Source organism: Numida meleagris, chromosome 5 (genome assembly GCF_002078875.1).
Source record: "Numida meleagris isolate 19003 breed g44 Domestic line chromosome 5, NumMel1.0, whole genome shotgun sequence".
Taxonomy (NCBI): domain Eukaryota; kingdom Metazoa; phylum Chordata; class Aves; order Galliformes; family Numididae; genus Numida; species Numida meleagris.
This window is the reverse complement of record NC_034413.1, coordinates 62,146,857-62,167,032: the sequence shown is the minus strand read 5'-3', so window position 1 is coordinate 62,167,032 and position 20,176 is coordinate 62,146,857. Positions and strand designations below refer to the sequence as shown.

The 20,176-nt window shown below is 45.0% G+C and overlaps 1 protein-coding gene across 9 annotated transcripts in view; it reads right to left on the bottom strand.

The window, feature by feature from the left end:
• KALRN (kalirin RhoGEF kinase) overlaps nucleotides 1-20,176 on the bottom strand; it is a 459,310-nt gene that overhangs the window by 66,912 nt on the left and 372,222 nt on the right. For 8 of the 9 annotated variants that reach the window (XM_021400221.1, XM_021400212.1, XM_021400213.1 and 5 more), the window contains exons 34-35: nucleotides 19,733-19,762; nucleotides 17,974-18,220 (exon numbers count right to left, since the gene is read on the bottom strand). In XM_021400221.1, the coding sequence (XP_021255896.1) occupies nucleotides 17,974-18,220; nucleotides 19,733-19,762 (277 nt within the window). The remainder of the gene's footprint in view (nucleotides 1-17,973; nucleotides 18,221-19,732; nucleotides 19,763-20,176) is intronic. The other variant, XM_021400215.1, reaches the window with a different exon arrangement.

Sequence of the window (20,176 nt, the reverse complement as noted above, 5' to 3'; positions counted from 1 at the left end):
GAGGAGCTGCCCGGGAGGAAGTTTGCTGAAGCTCTGATAGGTTACCGAGGTTTTAAAAGGCAAAACTTATTTTGCTATTTTTTTTTTCTTCTTCTCCCAAGTTCACAACTATCTTTTTTTTTTTTTTTTTTTTTTTCTCCCTGCCATTCTTTCAGCTTAAGCATCAGACAGCGAAAGCCTTTTACAGCTGGCTGGAAGCACTGACCAGCCCGCGAACCCAACAGCTCTGCCACTGGCTTTCTGCAGGAGGCCTGCCTGAAGCACCACAGCCCTTCTGCTCAGGGCGAGAGTCTGAGACGCGGACCAGCCTGCCAGAGCTTTCCTTTTGGAAGGTGCCAGCCTGTCATGTTAGGGTCTCCCACCTAAAGCATGGAAAACTGGAGGTGCCATAAGTGAACCTTGCTGGAGGCAGCCGGTGGGAGAGCTTGGGCAGGATGCCAAAGTGGCAGGATCATGGTTTTTGCACACTTGTAGTGAAAAATGAGCAAAACCAACACGCTCCCAGGCATAAATATGGGTATTATTCTTTGTCTGCATCCCCACTGGAAGCACTGGCAACCTAAGAACAAGCCTGGAGCATGCACCGTTTCCCTGCCCTTGAGCTCAAAGCTGCTGATCAGCATGTGAGAATGAAGCGAACCTTCACTCTGTCTATGTTTGCTTTGTGTTGTGTCTTTCTTTGACTTGGGACTTTGCCTATCTGGGAGATGCACAGGCTCTGGTGCCTGCAGCAGCCAGATAATATGTCTCACGGGAAACAGTGGCCACAGCAGCAAGCAGAGAAGGAAGATGTGGATGGGGAACCCACAAGGGCCCTCCTGCCCTTCTGCACCTCTCCCTTTCCCAAAGACCCTCACTTCTCCTCCACGTTTGGCTTCATACCACATCTCTCTCTTTCATATTCCGCCTTTCACACCACATCCTGCCCTCTGGGCTGCTGCCTCCCACCTTGACTCAGCCTGCTTTGAGCAAACAAAATAAAGGGGTAATGTGCTCTTCAGTGGCATCTCAATGTGCTCCTGCCCTGTGTATTCTGCATGGGGACCTGGTCTCTGAGGCAGAAGCCGGCCTTCACGGAGGGTCTTCACAACACTAAGCACAGCAGAACCCTGCTCCTGGCAGCCTTTTAAAAAAGCCTTCCAAGGCAAACCTTTTAGATTCCTTGTTTAAGTAGGAGACACCTTAAAAGTAGCATTTCAGTCCCAAGCCTCTTGGCAGAGCTGACCGCTGCCAGGACACAGCATCCCATGTGGGTGAAGCATCCCACCAGGGTACAGCATCCCACAGCAGCACTGAGATTTCACCAACCCGAGCCGGCTCCTGTGAAACTGCGCGGATATGGGAGGTTTGAGGGGTTCACAGGGACATCTAGTGGTAAGCCCTAACCAAACCACCGCGTTGCTTGTGGGAGCCAAGAAGTTAATTTCTGACTTCGCTCGAGGAATGTTTGAGCCATCAGGCCAAAAAGAGCACATCTTAAAGATATGGTGCACATGACACTGACAGCACACGGCAATAAAACAGTGCTTAGAGGTGAAGGTTCAGTGAAAGAGGACTTATGGGCAAAGTTTGACAAGCAAGTTTGTAGTCTTGTAATGGCAGCCAAACTCTAAAACCAAATTAAGGTGTAATTTCAGCTCTGAAAAAGATGGTTTGCTTAATTACAGCAGAATTGAATTCATTATTCTGGGGAGAAGCAGGCATTTTTTTCCCCTTCCCCAACACTAGCAATGCTGTGAAGGTTATAGCTGAAAAGCTACTCTTTTCAAATATATATATCCATATGCATATTTGCTGATGAATATAAGCAATAAATGCAAAAAAAGAAAGAAAAAAAGAGATGACTAAAAGACATTCTTAATAATCATGTCTTATCAATTAGCTCCTATAAAGTGGAAGAGACGCGCTGTGCCCGCAGCTCAGCTGCAGCCTCAGATGAGGATGACATGGCTCAGGGACATGATTTAGCATTGGTTTTTTAGAGTTAGGATAGTACGGTTAGGTTGTGGTTGGACTTGATGATCTGGAAGGTCTTTTCCAACCTGAGCAATTCTATGATTCTATGATGTTTGCCATCAATGTGAGTGGGACCTGTGCTGAGCCTGCAGCTCAGTGTTTGGGAAGCAGCAGATCACAAGGCGAAAAATAATGCTGCACAGTTCACTTGGCCTAAATGAGGGGTGAGGAGGCTCTTGCCTGGGACTAGAAAGGGTCCTTAACCTCACTTCCTATGTTCACATTGTAATTTTAATGTTATTTTTGGACAGGATGCAATAATATGTGGCTGGCTGGCCTCCGTGTCCCCTGTCAACTTAAACTTTCCCACCCTCACTCTAAACTAAGCCCGAGTCTCAGGAATTCTTTGGGGAAACACCTCCTGGCACCATGCTCCAAACACAACCGCTGTTATCTGCAGTGGAGTGACTGTGAAGACGTTCGGGTCCTGACTCGCCCCACGTGGAGCTGAGGCCACCAGCACTGTGTCTGTGCAGCACAGAGGATGGAAGGGAAGTCCGGGTGATGAGGCAATGAGTTCTGTCTGCTCTTGAACGTGGCTTCAGAAATTCCCCAGGATTGAGATGCTTCCGTATGAAATCTAGAGAGTCCACAGAAGTGACTTCTGCTACCTAAGTTCTCCTCATGCTTTTACCCAGTCTTCTCATGGAAATTTTGGGCTGAAAGATGGAACATGTCAATCTGTACGCTGTGTTCCCTCACACCTGCATTGGGTGTTTAATTTCCCTAACTTGAGGGAAACGCAGCACAAAACAGCTAGTGGATGTAATGTCTCCATCGAGGTCAATAGAAATGTGGAGACATACGCTGGCCTGGATTGCCCTTGAGGTCTGTAATGCAGAACAGCAGTGACAACATTTCTGCCACAGTGCCACAGTGACAGGTGCTGCTCCTTTCCCCCCATCACGCAGAGACGAATAACGTCACGGCTGTTGGGAGCATCTGTCTGTTGCTTATTCAAGTCAGTCCCACACTGTGCTTCGGGGTGTAAAGTAATCTCTGCAGAAAACCCATCCCTGTGGGCACCGCTATCAGGGAGCAGGATGTATTATTGCTGATTTATTTTTTTAATCCAATGAAGCTTAAGTATTATTTACTCATTTCTTTTGAAAGAACGGGGAAACAACTATCTAAGAGGAAGAAGTCACAGATGGCAAAAAGGGAGAGGGATACACAGAGTTTTAAATACGTTATTTAAATATGTGATGTAACCTGCCGAGACATACTCAGAAGTGCAAGAACATGCATGAAATACAGCTTCTTTAAGAAGGAGACACTGGGTGACTCCTTTCATTACTGACTCTCCCACTAAATTTCTGAATGACTTTGGAGAAAAAATGACTGTTTTGTGCCTTCATTTTCTCGGCGCGCAATAAGAAGATACTGGCAATTCGTGTTCCCCTTAAAGTGGTCTGAAACAGAGATTATGCATCCTACACTGAGCATCAAGAAGAGTTTTTATGGTTTGATGCTTATTCAAATGAGTGTGTCAAAATATGGCTCTGACATTACTGGCTTTTAGATTTGGTATTAAAAAAGCACCTCGATCAATATGTCCTGTCTGCAAATGCTGCTCACAAAACCAGGTAAATGTGAACAACTGGAAGGAAGGCAGATTGGCAGAGTGAAGCAGTCCTTGCTCAACTAGCACATTTCAGTACATTATTCTTGGCTCTGGCTCCAGCTATTTTCAACAGCACTAAACATTCATTAGATTAAATCAAATGAACCACGTTCTTTAAAAATAGTCGGGGCCTCATTGTGCCAGTTGGAAAAAAAAACAACTTTATTGGGTATTAAAACAGATCAAATAAATTATAAATAAATAAATAAATGGAATCATATTCTCTCCTGGCGCAAGGGAGCACAACTCCAAGGAGAGGTTTTTGGCTCCTCAATGCAGCGCAGTGGTAGGTAAAAAAAGAACATTCTCAACTAGCTAAAACAAACAAATTAAAAAGAAATATGGACAGCCCAGCACAAACTCCACGTTGAACTGCAGTGCAGGCATATGTTCAACAAATGTTAGGATACGTCGCTCCTTATGCTTCTGCTGTAGACAACAGCATGAGAATGGTTTATGACAACTTAGAAGAACTGTGTGACCAACGAGCATCTTGGTCCACCAACTCTACTGGAAGCCTTGTAGACCTGTCTGCTCTGCCAGGTGCTCCAACATGAGAAGGGCCTGACCTGTACATGACACAGAACCCACCTCTCCTGAGCATCACAAGTTCCTCCCACTGACAACAACATAACTCTCTGTCCTAATTAACAACTCATTCTTTTTCTTTCTGTAAAGGAGGGAGAGCCCAAGACATAAAGACAAGCTGCTCAGAGTCTCAACCACCAAAATATCTTAAAAAGCTCAATGAATAACAGCACCAGGCAGATAGCTGTAGAGCAGACTGCAGAATAAGACACATACACTCACTTTCACACAACTATGGCTGTTTCAAGAGAACTTGAAACATCTGGGAGTGTTCAAGAACCATGGAGATGTGGCACTGAGGGACATGGTTAGTGGGCATGGTGAGGATGGGTTGATGGTTGGGCTTGGTGATCATAGAGGTCTTTTCCAACCTTAATGATTCTATGATTCTATGAACTTAGAGTCGCCCCTAGATATTCATGCAAATACAGCCTAGGAGACTGTAACATGCTCCCAGAGGAACAGACCTGCAGAACGGTTGGACCCCTTCAGCTTCGAGGCTAACTTTGCCCCTCAGATATCCCAGAATAGACTCCTGCATTGTCCACTTGCTCTGGCTTCCTTGTCACAGGACCAATTCTACTACATATATCATACTTCCTAAATAGATTCTGCCAGTGAGGTGCTTAAGGAAACAGTCAGCAGACAGTGCACAGCCCCGTTCCTCCAACACCTCAATGCAGGCTCTACTGCTTAGGCAAGGGAGTGGCCTCCTGGCAAAGACCTCCAGGCAGGACTCCTCCACCCTGCCAGCAGAACCACCAGAGGAGTTGCAGAGAGCATCTTCTCACAAAACAGTTTAACGTATGGGCTCCAGTAAGTGGAGCCATGTACTGCTAGACGGCAGTTTCTGGAGAGCTATGGTGGATGGTGGACACATCCCAAAAAGCTCCTGGTGAGAATAAAAAAAGCAACCAACCAACCAACCACCACACAAAACCTTAAGCAAAAAATGGTGAAATAAAATTTTTAAGTAGCTTTTGTGTTCATTTCCTGAAGCACTTATCTCCATTAAAGCAGAGAGATATCTTTGGGAGTTACAGCAATAACCAGTGATGGAATACACAAAGCACTAAAACGCTGCTTTTTCGACATGTTTTGGCTCCTCTCACACTGTGTTGGGCCTCAATGGGGAAATCACAAGCCTATCTCGGCCCATCATGGTTTGCTTTCCAAGACAAACAGGAGCCTCACCCACTTGAGCACCACAAAGGTGAGATGTTTCAGCAACTACAGACTACTGGCGTAACAGAAGTATTCCTGATCTACCTGCCTCAGCTTGCCTGAGGTTGTTCTATTTGGATGCTGGAAACCACAGCTAATTTTCTCTTTAAATGGCATTTCTCCTTCCTTACAGAAAGTTTTTTGTTTGTTTATGTTTTTGGTTTTCTCTCACTTTGTTTCTGGTAGAAGACTATTCACTCTGCTTTCCTGAGATGTTTCACAGTGAGCTAAAAGCTTTGTTCGTCACCCACCCTCCCATCCAGTATCCAACACAATTATGGTTCAAGGCAAACTGAAAGAAAAATTAAAAAACTGACACACACCATTTGCTAGTTTGAGAAGAACCTTTCTCTTCTTGGCCAGTCTGGAGGAATTGGATTGGAATTAAAATAAAATTCAGTGTCAATATTGTAAAAGCCTTTATTTACTTGGGCCAAATTATTGCATTAAGTGTATTTTCTTCTTTCCTTTGTTCTAAGGTAGAAAGGGAATGTAGAAGAATTCTTACCAGGCAATGTTTAAGATGGCAGGACTTTCTGGTTTACAATACCAGATCTAAGACAAGCATAAAAGAATCCGTAAAGCTGTTATTAGAACTTACAGAGGGCATAAATAACAAGGATACACGTAACAGGCAGCCTGCAGAGGGGAGAATTTAAAAACTAGGTTTAAAGCTATTTTTTTAATCAGATTTTATGGATTGACTGGCTAGAAAACAGCCTTTCTGCTTATATCAGCGTAGAGTACTCTCTGCCCACAGAATAGCAATGACTGTGTTTCTAGGATGCGAGCTGTCTGGCAGGTAGGATTTCTGCTGATGCCCCGTACAGAAATGCTGCTCTGGGAGATGTCAGTGAGTGAGAGTCAGTCCAGCACCAAATACTTAGAAATCCCCCTTCTTCTTGGTAACAACAGACTACTGAAAGCTGAACTTCTACACACTGGCGTTTCCAGTCACTGCAAGAAGGAAAAAAACCCGTTGTCTTTCTGTGAGAGGGATAAGTACATGATGTCTTGGAGCAGTTTTTAATCCCTAAGTTCAGCTGATTTCTGGGTACGTATCAGCTCCACATTACATGACCGTTCCATGAACACTCTGGGTCTGAGCTCCAGCTGCCCTGCCAAAACCCATTGTTGCCTTTTCTGTCTCTCCCAGGTGCTGCGCCTTACCCTGCGCCAACAGAAATGTTTGTGCAGCCTCGCAGTGAATCTGGGCCGCAAAAGGATCCAGGTTAAAATTAACCTAAGATGGAAAAAAAAAAAAAGTTAACTTTAACCCAGATCAGTTCCTTGATCTGCCTTGGTTCTCTGGTTGTTATTGGGAGGAATTTACTGCAAGAGCCTCAGGGTACATGACGGATACATCACCTGTGCTATCTCTCAGTTTCAGTGCTCCCACTCACCGCAGCAGATGCTGACTGCTCGGGCAGGCATGGTGTACATGTCTGATGCTCCAAGAGATTCAGTCTCCCTGTGTGAGACAAACTAGGCCCTTCCACCCGGAGGGCTGTCTTTCACTCAGCAGGGAGGAGCGCCAGCCCCCAGTGCTGCTGATCTCAGGCCCATCTCTGGTGTGCCTGCATGTCCCTCTGCATGTTTTATGATGGCTGATGCGTAGTAGAACGTGCACTTCTGCATCTTTGCATGCAGAAAGACATCTTTGTACATAAGGAAAGGCTATAGTGGACTGAACACTGTGTAGCTCCCAGGTGAAGTCAATGTGTGAAGCACTTCTGCTGCGATGCAGCAGCACATCTGCATGGCACAACCACGGCAGATTTGTCTGAACAGATGTGCAATGGCCATGAAGACCACTGGGATGAAAAGAGTGCCCTTCCCCTGCCATTTAAGCTTTTTCACAGGTTAGAATAGCCTTCCTCAGCAGCAAGAGCACTTTGATTCCTTCACACTGCATGAAACCTAATTTGTATTTTACAGTCAGTGGAAGGAAAAATGTTCTTATTTCACTGAGTAAGAGTCCTGCAGAGTTAATAAATTCTTCAGTGCTTTTCTGAAGAATGACATTTGGCTCTTAAGGCTGGGTTCTGTTCTCTGATACAAAAATGCAATTCCCATAGATTTCCAAGGGAACTGGGTATATATTCCTTGGCAAAATGCAACTGTTAACTTGAAAATCTGAGGATACGTGAAATCTGCAGAAAAAGTACAGAGCTGGGTATGGTCTGGAAGGATTGTAAGACCTAAAATAACTAAAAATACATTGTAAAAATGATCTATGGGAAATAAATATCTTGAGTTGAAAGATTTCAGTCTTCCTCCCTAATCTAGAAAACAGAATAATGCCTTTGAAATATAAACACTGGGTTCTACTATCTAACTTTTGATCTCTTTGGCTTGCAAAAGCAAAGGGCAACAAAAATGTTTAATTTAGCATCAGACAGCTAAATGCTCTTGGTGAGAAACATGGAGCACCAGGCCCGCTTCATGAACAGGGGAGTCACCAGCAAACACGAGCTACAAATTGTGTTGCTGAAGTGATAGAGTCAAGGTTGCCTTTTTATGGGCAAGTCTTGGATAGAGTGTTATTGCTGCTTCTGTTTGACTGTGCACGTTTAGAGAGACTAGAGGCTATCCCAATCTTCACTGCAACGTGCAAGCAATTATCACAAATGGACTTTGTCTGCCTTAAAAAAAAAATGCCATTCTGGAGTTAAAGCAAGGGAGTATTTGCAAGAGGAGGTAATCTCTTTTACTAGACCAATTAATATGAATGGAAAAATAACACTCACAAATAAATAACCTTCTGGCATTGACTATTAGATCCATTACAGTGACAATAATATTAACTCTACTTTCTAGAATTTGGAATTAATCTGAACTAAGCAAAGCTGACATGGGCTTGGGAACTTCTTGCAAGATGTGTGACCTGGGAATAACTGCTCTGACAAAATGCTTGTGTAAATGACAGGAGAATCAGGCTTCTTGTGTCAGTATCAATATATCAAATCCGTACAGTGTGCTGAAGCAGATATTTAGAAACATAATTTCAATTACTTGAAATACATTATTTAATACACATGTGCTTTGCGCTTCAGTTTGCCTAGCTCTGTCTCAGGCTGGTCAGGGAAAAGAGATTTTTAGCAGAGCTAGTTCATTCAAAGCACACTCGTAAAATATTTGTTTAAGATTAGCGACGGAAGGACCAGCCCAGCAGTGTGCAGGCCTTGCAAGGTGTAAATACTGCATTGAGGAATAATCCCTTTAACTGTCTGGAAGCTGAAGGAATCGGAAGGCAATACTTTTGGGAAGTCTGAAATGAGATTTGCCCCCATCGTTAGTATGTGCTGCAATTCTCACAAGTGCAGGCTATAGGCTCAGCCTTTGCGTTGATGCTATAGAAGGCACATCTACACTCCAATGTTGAGTCAGTGGGAACCCAGAACCAGCAGTCTTTATTTTTCCCTCCTGCTTAAATCTTAAACAGTTCAGGGCAAGAGACCAACGAGTAGGTTACAGCACATTCAGCAAGGCAGAGGAGGGTCATAATAATGAATGGCGGCTCATTGAAGCTGGTTACGCAGCAAAAAGCCTAGGCAAACAACCCAGATCCCACTCTTCCCCCACAGTCCCAGATGGATTACGGTCCAAAGCCCCTCTGTGAATCTGCTAAATTTAGTCCAGCCCCAGAGGAAACACAAGACACAAGCCGTCCACATGCTCCCGTCGCTCTTGCAGCAGAGGCGGCTGATGACCTTCCTGTTGGCTTGATGGGCCAAGTGCTCCAGAACAACTCCCCCCTTCCCACTGCCCTGCACCGATTTCAAGACACACGACCAAATGCAGAGGAAATAGATTCTGCTCAAGGAGCTATTTTTATACCCTTCCTGCGGGCTGCTTGTTTTTTACTAGTGGGGCAGAGACGTGGAGATATTATGGCTGCCGGCTTCAGGTCAGAGCTAGCACAAAACCTCATGCTGCAAACCACACTCTACTCCGCCCGCTCGCTCGGGTGCCTGCAATGCGCTCGGGTACCACAGCTCAAAGAAACAGACGGCATCTACAAGATCCCTGGGCAGCTCATAAAAAGAAACAGACATCAAATTCAGACCACTCTCAATAGGTGTCCCTGCTCTTGGATAACTGGGAGCCCTGTATAATACCCAATCTGACCTCGTTTCCTGAACCTCAGTGGCTCACAGCAAGAGCTTGGGTCCTTTCTCAGTACAACTACTGCTCAGACTCGATCAGTGCTTCTCATGGAGTCCCTTTCAAAGGCCCCTCTCTCTGCTCTGACGCTGCTCACGAAAGAGAAGGCAGAGCACAGATGTTTTATGAAAGGACACACGCTGGGATCACAGGGAGAACTGGGTAAAGGGCAGGACAGGCCTTCCCTCACTTAGGGTCCTTCTGATGGGAGATTCCTCTGGTTTCCCCCAGGGAATATGGATGCTGCACAGCCCAGATTACCCCTAGGAAGTGGTCCTGCTTAATGAACCAAAAGTACAGTGTTTACTTAGTAGAAATATACTTGTCCTTCGTGATGTCCCAACAGTTGGGACATCAATATGTGAACAACAAAAATTAAAGATTCCCTTTCCAGTACATCTTTGAAGACAAGGTAGGAAAATGAGACCAGTGCAGTCTCACTTGTCCATGTACACACATCTGAAATACTCCCAGGTCGCTCCCTCTCAGATGGATCATTTGCCAGGAGAAGGCTGTGCAGCCTCCCACACCCTCAAACCTCATCTAAGAATCTAGGTCATCCCCTACATCCGCAAGTACACAGCCAGGGAAGGAGGTTTCTGCATGGCCCAGCCCTTGGAAAGACAGCTGGGAAGCCAGGCAGGAGAGCCAGGAGGCCACGGAGAATTTCTGACCCCGGTCATCCCCAGAGGCTGTGGGAGGAAATGTGGTGCTGAGTCTGGGAGGGACTCACAAGAACTGCTCTCCCTCTCTCCCTTCCCTACAGCTCCAGCTCTCGATGGGAAGACCCAGTGTGCTCAGCCTGCTGAGCATCCCACCCTGGACTAGCCAAGCCACTATCTCTCCATATAACACAAATGCTGCAATAAATAACTGTACCCCCTTCCAAAAACTGCCTTGCCAAGAAGCCAGCAAACTTATCTACAGGAAACAAATGACTCTTCATCCTGAGAAGGAAGGCAGTTGCTTTTGGAAGCACTCAGCGCAGCGCTGAGAGGAGCTGCATGGCAGCAATATGCCATGGCCATCTCCTCCTGCAGAGAGTAGCACTTAACCCTCTGAAACGCAAATGTTTCTGTCTTCCTACAGACCCACACTGAGTGCAGTTCCTGCACTTCACTTTTGCTGATGCTTTCTCCGGTTTCTCTGACAGCTTTTCTTGGTTTTTAGTTGGCCGACTAATTTGATTCTAAAAGCAGAATGATTTCTTATCCTGATAGGCAGCAATTCTATCCCGTACTCAGCCAGACTCTAGGATGCTGGTGCCAGTATGTTAATGAAGAGGTACAAGTGATCGATATATTACCTGCTACCAGGAAACCCAATTTTCTGAAAGCCTCCTAGCCAAATTAAGCACAGGTCCCAGAGGTGCTGTAAGCTATGCATTAGAGCACTGAGCATGAGTTGCACAATAATAAAGCTGTCAGACCACTGCCAGACCTTTATGCAATATCAGCTACTGAATTTTGTCCAGCTTAATGTTGTACTCTGCCTGTTTGCTGTACTCCCCAAGCTGCTCTTGGTACATGCACAGAGAGTGTGACCTGTGACAGGGATGGCAGAAAGAGCAGGAAAAGCAGACGGATTATTAATAAGTGGAATCAGACCCAACGCGCACTCATGTGTCCAAACATCTAACCCTTCTGATAGGATTTTTGTGACTCAGGAGGTGCAGATTATAGCTCTGTCTGTATCACTGCTGAATTTCCCTCCAGTTTCTCTACCAGATCAGGAGCTGAATTCTTTGGTATTCTCGATGGGCTCAGCTGACCGCAGCATTTTAAATCCCAGCCCCATTTTTTCCTTTATCAGTTCAAAATACAGCACGGCCACCATACAGTGAAACTTGGGGTTAAGCTGACTGGGGATTAGGTGGATAAAGTTTTACCCCCGTCAGAAGGGGAAGCAAAGGCAAAGTAAACAAGAAAATTTGCAGGCCTTCTCTCTTTTAAACAAACACTCCTGTGTTTAAAATAATAAAAATCCACAGAACAAAAGCAAAGCAACTTCCCCCAAAATAGCCTTTCCTGTTTTATCATAGAATTCATCTAAATTGTACTTCTCCAAAAAACTAAAGTTCCAGGTAGAGCACTGGAGGACTTTGGCTTTGATTAGATAACAGAGCAGCTGAAGCAATAAGTGCAATTGACTTCACTGGTACCTGATACGTCCTAAACAAATTGACGTGGTTGAACCTAGCTTTAAATATCTAGCAATGACATACAAAAAGAAAAAAAGAAAAAAAAAAAAAAGAAGTAAAAAAATGAAAACACCATGTCGCTCTGTCATGGTTTTATGCATAAAACTGTGACACACTCACAAGCCATCAGATCATGGCTCCAACAGCCTGAATACGTCCTGTCTCCATGGCTTGCAGCTGCTGAGACTCCCTGTGGAGTTGTATATTCTTGATGTACTATTATACAGGTAAAAGTTCTGGCAGAACTACAGTTGAAGCAATATGACTACAAGTCCCTATTCGCTCATTCTCTCAGGCTTCTCTTGGTCTACCCCTTAAAAAGCAACAAAACCCACATCTCATCACCCACATTGCCAGTGGTAGTTAAATACTTGCTCATTTTTTATTATTTTGGAGCTAGAATCATGGAATCATAGAATTGTAGAACCAGGAAGGTTGGAAAAAACCTCCAAGATCATCCAGTCCAATCGTCCACCTAATACCAGTATTTCCCACTAAACCATGTCCCTCAGTACAACATCTAAATGTTTATTGAACACTTCCAGGGTTGGTGACTCCACCACCTCCCTGGGCAGCCCATTCCAGTGCATGACCACTCTTTGGGAGAAGAAGTTTTTCCTAACATCCAACCCGAATCTCCTCTGGTGCAACTTGAGGCCATTCCCGCTAGTCCTATCACTAGTTACATGGGAGAAGAGGCTGACCTCCACCTCGCCACAACCTCCCTTCAGGGAGCTGTAGAGGGCGATAAGGTCTCCCCTGAGCCTCCTCTTCTCCAGGCTGAACAATCCCAGCTCCCTCAGCCACTCCTCATAAGGCCTGTGCTCCAGAGCACTCACCAGCTGGATAATGGAGTCCAGGAGAAAGTGTTAGGAATGGACACTTTATAGGTATCTGACTTCTTCCATGGGATGACTATGAGGTAGGAGAAAGTACAGGATCCAGGATCAAATGATATTAGTAGATATGGGAGTGAGGTGTCACCAACCTTTCCAGCACCCACCTTTCCACTGCCCACTAAGGGAGAAAGGAGCAAACTGGTGGGGAGAAGCTGTGAATACCCATGAAAGTGAAGCAAAACAGTCATTGTTTGGAGAAAGGTGGAAGACATAGGAGAGAAAAGAAAAGAAAAAAAACAGAAAGGAAAGGCAGCCTGATTGAAATTGCAAAGCACTTTGGAGTTCTCTCATCCTTCTATTTCCATTTCTTTCACAACTGCATGGAGTCACGCACATCTCTGTCTTAGAATTATTATTTTTTCCAGGCATATTGCGGTAGAGCAGTAGTCCAAAGCTGGATCCTGGCAACACGTGGTGCCAGCCCATAGACAGCTGCTGTGTTACACCATGCTGGTTAGCTGACTGGTTTCCAGCTGCTCTACCATAATTGAAAAGGAGTGAAAATGCAGTAAGAGCTCTCCTGATGGGATTTTTCTACATAAGCCATGTCCTGAACTTGTAGCAGGGATACCATGAGGCATCAAATGCCAGCAGGAGGGGTTCATGTGACCTCTTTTGCAGGACTATACAATGAAATTGTGACTCTGAAAGTCCTTGTTGGAACAGCACTAGCAACAGAGGTGAGTTTGTTTTTTTTTAATTTAAATACTGCATATTTATATTGACACTGGAAACCTGAAGATTGCTTGTTTAATGGAAACCTCTGTTTATGTGCCAGTTTAAATCAACTGTTACCAAATAAAATGTTTCCTTTAGTTTGAAGCCTTACAAACAGTTTAATCGACTGCTCTTAATTAGGGCTTTCAAAAACAAAAACAATTTCTCAGCCTCTACAAGGACAACTGAAGGTTTAATGCAGTGCACTAAAACTTCTGAATCATCCTCACACAGCTCTCCCAAGAAATCAGGAATCATTACTATAGAATATGCTTTGCAACAATGATTATTTAAAACACAGCAGATAAAGTGCATGAGCCAATGTAGATCACAATTTAATGCTCAACAGGAACAGGGACACAATAAAAGCAGCCCAGACTCTTTTTCCCTACTAAAATCCAAGATGTTCCTAAAAACCAAGATGTAGGAAGAAACAATTACGTTTTTCCCTACATAGTTAGATCAGGGTCTGGAGGAAAGAGACTTCCAACCCCAACAAGAGCCACGTTACCCTCCCTGGCTTTTCACGCTAATCTATCTGCTCTTTCCCACAAGGAATGGTCACAAAAATGCAGTTTTCAGGGAAACTTCATTTTCACTGGTACTATTCTTCTCACAAGACTATTCATCCTTCCTCTGCTTCTTTCTTTTACAGCCCAGCCTGCAATCACCCCCACAAGTTGCAGGCTCTCTCTGGCCATGGAATCAGGTAAGTTCCTGAGTAATGGAGAACCTGTCCCCTGAGCAACACCCAAATCACTGGCCCTGCTGCCAGTGATAAAGTCTAATGGTATCACAGCTGATGCACCCAGGCCAACAGGACCCAGCTGGGAAGTTGCTCACCCTGCTAGCAGTCACCTTGTGAGGCCTATGTTCCCTCTACAGTTGGAAGACACCCAACTATTGCTCAATTTGCCGTTGCTAGGACCCACCACTGCCACCAAAGCCCTGCTGTTAAGTGGCCATCTGCCTGCGCAGCAAGATGTTTGCGTAGCATCTTAAAACAATATGTTCCTCATCTCCTCCAGAGAGATGGACCAGACACAAGTATCCCACAGGCAGGATCTGGTTTGGGGCCCTGAATGGGATCCCTTCGCATATCATCAGCCTAAACCTAGTGCCACAAAGCCCTACTGTTTTAACACCTTTTTTCTTTGGTGGTGGAAATTGCTTAAAATTACTATAAGAATTAGCCTTTGAATTACAGTGGGACTTTGATTTTACAGCAAAAATGCTGAGTGAGTGGACAAGAGTTGTAAGATCAAGGTTTCATCTAAAGGTTTCATGAGCCAAGTACAAATATGGAATCACTCAGTTGAAGCTAGTAGGCTGATATCAGGAATATGCCAGTGTGCTTAATGAATATTGACTAGGTCATTAGGTTGCTTTCCATCCGTGCAGATTTCTCTCTTAATTTGAAATTTATAGTTTAATACCTTAGAGCTCAATTATAGAGTAAAAGAGACAGGAATAAAAGTCACAGTTTTCCTGTAATTAGCCCCATGAGACCATTCAAACAGAGCTTCATTCCTAGTGCCACAGGTCTTTCTTTTTCCTTCCAAGGGAATGCCAGTAAGGAAAAAAAAATATATAAATTTTCAAATACAGTAACAGAGACCCCAGAGTTGTTCTTTTTACTCAGTCATCCACAAAATATTTATGTAAGGTGAATCCCAGAAACCTGTTTGCCCTTTTACAGAGGGTAATTGCAAACACTGTCAGATCACTGGAAAGCAAGAACAGGCAGGACTCTACTGGGCTCTGAGCTGTAGTCAAGTCATGAAAAAACCAAGTGTGTATCCTCTATAGGAACACAGCCAGAAGTGGGACGGAAGGCTGGGAGACAGATCCTTGACGTCTGTGCACTTCTACTGAAAAACTGCATGAGAAGTCTGCAAAGATACTTCATTATGAAACATGGGAAGTGTTCTATTTGGGGTTTGTTTTCTTAGATTTGCACCTTCTTTTTCCTTTTGTAATACTTTATGTTAGTAACTATTTTTAAAGGAATAGTATTAAAAAAAAAAAGAGGAAGAGAACCAGAGCACATGCTCAGTCATGAGCTTTGTATTTCCAGTGGCTTTCATGGATAGCGTTCTATTCAGGTGTTGATGGTTCAGGTGTTTCTTTTGTCTCTCATTTTAGGAACGGTAGGTACCTTCACTGAGCCTATGTTCATGAGTCTGTCTTATCTTTACAGTCCACTGTAATTTGTTTAGGACAAAACAGTAACTTATCATTTTCCACCAAGAAGATGCAACTACTTTAAAATATTTGTCAAAACTCTGTATGCTTACATCATAGCTGGCAGGTTTCATTGTTAGGAACGCTAAGTTTTAAGTATAGATGTTTTCTATACTTGAAATTGCAGTATTTGTAAAGCAAAGCATTGTATGTCTTGGTAACTGCAAGCAAAATCCAGATATTCCACTGCTGTGTCTTTACATATTTGAAACAGATGTGGGAAGACTACATGGTGTTCACATAAGATGTGTCAGCCTTTGCCCTGCACTGTAGAGAAAGGCCACTCATTTTGGAAGTTTAGACCAAGGGGTTCATAATCCAAACCATGCCAAAAGATACTGAAAACAGAGATAGACACAAATCTGAATAGCCAGAAGCCACGTATGATGTTAATCCTTGCAGCACCTCATGAGACTGGCAGGCTCCAGAGGCTAGTGCATTTTCCCCTTTACACTTACTCCTCTTTCCTTATTCCAAGCATCTGTTCATTCAGTTTAAACAATTTCCTGTTCTCGTAATGGAGGGACAGCTGATTAGACACAGAAGAACCTATTTGCTGTACTCCAGCCAACACTGTGAGCTGGACAGTTATTTTTAAAATTTCTAGCAGCACTTCTGGAGATCCCATTAGTGCCGAGGCTCCCTGATACAGGTTTGGTATGCGCAGGAAGAAAACGGAGGCTGCAGGGGAAGGAGATGGGAGGAAGCAAAGGCCATGAATGCATGGCTGGACCAGCCTCAGATGGACTGCACCTGCCAGGAGGAGCATGCGGGCCAGCTCAGTGAGCTAGCGGGACGATGTGCCCCGCGGCCTGGCTGTGCTGTGCTCAGGAAGCCCAATGACTGCACCTCCCTGCCTCCATCCTCCTTGGGACTGCCTGCCTCCCTGTGCGCCGTGCCATGTGGCCTTTCACAGTGTCCTTCAGTGTCCTGACGCCACGGCCTGCACCCAGCAGACACGTTCCTGTGCTTCCTGTGAGTCACACCACGCCACGCTCTGCCTGCTCTGCCAGGCTGAATTTCGGCTTTACCTGTTTACTCATGGCTGTAATCTGCGGGGAGGTGCGGCCGTGGTTCTCAGAGCTCTGCATGGCCTTTGGAGAAGCCAAGGACGAGGCCAGGCTCCAGGTGTGGCAGGTGTAAGTGACATGGGACAGGCTGGAGTTTGCACATCAGGCAGTGGGGACAGCCAGCAATTCCCCTCCTCCCTCCTGTGCTTTTTAAGGCAAAATGTCTCTGGGTGCTTCGCAGTGCCCTGTTTGTTCCCTACTCCCTGCCTGCAGGGAGCTGAGAGCACGGTTTCAGTGCTTTTTCTCAAAACAAGCAAAACCACCAAGCTTAACTTGTCCAAATGAAGAAGGATCAAGTTCTATTTCCTCTAATGCAGAGGGAAAAAAATAAACAATTTTATAAAGCCAGTTGAGGCTGCGGGTTTGAGGCACGGAGTGGGATGTTAGGAGCCATTCTCCTCGCCCTAATTGTGGCAGGAACACAGCCCTAAGGGGACCTGCTCTGGTCACCCTGAATGGAGCAGGTCCCACTCCAACAATACGGGGCACCTCCTGCATCTGGCTGCACGGATGTGATGCACGGCACACACAATGCTCAGAACATGACACCAACTGTAAAGGCCACAGACACCACAGAGACAGACAATATTTCACCATTCAACGCAGGTGTTTGTAGGAAAGGGCAGGTCATTTCCCTGCAAACTGACGTCAAGGCCCAGCCTCTCAGGGTGATACATGTTTTGTCACACTCTTATTGTAACGACTTCTTTACCCCTTGTACTGTGCCATTACACACAACATCTGCAGTTCACCAGTCAGCCTGGTGTACCAGTACTCACTGGTGGCTTGTTTGCAATCATAGGTGGGCAGTGGGGATATAGCAAAAGACCATGCATTAATGTGCGCTGTGGAATTCATAAAATAACATGTCCACAACTTAGGGCATCATGTGTGTATACACAGAGTTCTTTTTCCCCCCGTGCTGGTTTTTTTTTCCTCCATCTCAGCTTTTTGGCACTGAAAGCAATCCTTGTCTCTTATTTTTATCCTACATCTCAAAGTAATAACAACTGCCACACAGCAAAAGACAGAGACGTACAAACATTGATTCATGGGATGGAGCTGGGCTGGTGCTGTGCTGACTCACAGAGACCCAGTAACAAAACTCACTCATGACTACACGCTCCTTTACCCACGTTGACTGCCAAAGCAGCCCAAGCAGCTTACATGATACAAGAGGGAAAATCCAAAACAGTCCGAAACACCTGTCAGGCTGTTGCGTACCTTTTCCTGAAGGGAAGAAGCAATCCATCTCCACGCTGCTGCGGGAATGGGAAATGCAGAGAGCGCTGCTGGGGACCAGGCCCTCCTGTGGTGGGCTCCGCTCCGTGGTCCGCACCAAGCACCAGCCCGGCCTTTCGCTCGGCCTCTCCAGCAGCTCCACCGTCTGCCCAACCTGAATGCTCAGCTCGCTGCTGTGGCCCGCCGTGAAGTCCTGGAGCACCACGGTTAGTTCACACCCTCCAGACAACTGCCCAGGTTCAAGGGAAGAAAAAAAAAATAGAGTAGGAATAGGAGTTAGAGAGGGCAGAAAGAAAGCAATCATCTTTGCATCATATTTACACTGGCAAAGGCAGGCTTTGTGCTCCTTAGAAGCCAAGTTAATCATTTTCTTTTGCCAAAGTTCAACATGTTGTGACCCTTGTTTCCTTTACTTCTTACTCATTCTGTTGGGCTTGACTAAGAAATCAAAGCTACCCACCCTGTAATGTCTTGCATGCCACGATTTTCTAGCTGGGGGTGCCCATCAGAAACCTTACTTATTTTCTGCCTTTAGTTTCTGGGGTGCCTTTCTTGCCTGGCAATAGCCCAGTCAACAGCCTTGGCGCTGTGCCTCATGGCAGAACAAATCCAGCTCCCCCTTACAGCACAAGCCAGACACATTCCCACATGCCACCAGCACAGTGAGGATACAACTACCACTTTTTGCAAGACAGAAAACATTGCCCTTGTCTTCCCAAGCTTACTCTAAGGACCTCTTGGGAGGTTAGGGAATCCTGATGGGGCAGATCAGAATAGCTCCTCCTATGCTCTCTGATGGAAAACAGAGGTGTAAATATATAAACGTAGAGTGACTGATTATATGCTGACTTCCAGGATTTGTATCTAAGAATAAATGTATCATTTTACATTTTACATCCGTACTGAGTGCTGGCAACCTGCTGCTTTCCTTCACTCTCACACCCTGCGATATGCAAGGAACAATACTGGTCTCTGTTTAACCTTGGTCTCTATATAACCAGAGCCTGGATAGAAGCGTTTGTGTATACAGCAGAACAAGGCAGAAAAAGCAACTGCACAAGCAGCATAGCTAACAAAGCTTGTTTTCTTACAGATTTGGATCTCCGAGTTGGATTTGCAGGTGTCTAAACAGGTGTGAGCACAAATCTGGATTGCTTGCTGCCTGCCTATCATTAGGGGCCCTCGTCTGGGTCTGTCTCTGTGTGCTGCCTGCGTCCTGGAACATGCAGGATCCTCTGAGCTCCTTATTCCAATATAAAATTTGATTGAATTAGCTCACTGATTCAAAAGGTATTGAGCAGGAAACAAGCTGATTCAAAACCCTGTAGTATCACAAACTTCACTTTCTTGGGATACGAAGATTGTATGAAGACAGGCGCAATATAAAATGTTTTTAAATAAACCACTTGCAAATCCAACTGAGCTGGGAGAAATGTTGTATGATGCCTAATATATATGTGCACGCAATGAGAAGTGGGATCTGCTCATCTGCTGGAATGGGTGAGCCCCTGAGGAGTGCACACCCATCTCTACAGACATCACTCTCGAGCTGTACAACCTCAAAATCCCTTACTGTGGGCCAGGCAGTCTCAAATGCACAGTCCCATGGGAACAGCACTCTCCCCACTCAGTGGCATCATGGTTTGTGTGTCTCACGAGGCAGGCATGAAAGAAATCCCGTTCACAGTTGCGATATTTACAATCACAGAAAGGGGTCAGTGGACAAGGACTGGTTTCTCACCTGTCCTGTGTCTCTGCCGTAGACGAAATGCTAGATTGGGGGAAGAAGAAGGAAATATTTCTCTGAAAGATTATTTGTAAATAGGTAGGAAAAGAAAACACCAAACCAAACAAACCATGGCAGCTGTTGGAGGCCATTCAGACAGTGCTACCATTAATCCTGGCAGAAAGAGCTCAGCGAGCTGATGGAACGTACGAAAGATCAATTTAGCACCAAGCTATGCAGTACATCAACAAACCCATCGTTCATTGCACTGACATGCTCTCCTTGTAACTGGAATACACACAGCTATTGGAAGAATAAGATATTGTTATAATATTTGCTAAGGTTTCTTTGCTATGGGATAATTTGAGAATTACAGGTTTTTTTCTGATCCAATGTGGGACCCCATCTGGTATGGGATATTTGAGACACATGAAAAATCCTGACAGAGCACTGACAAAT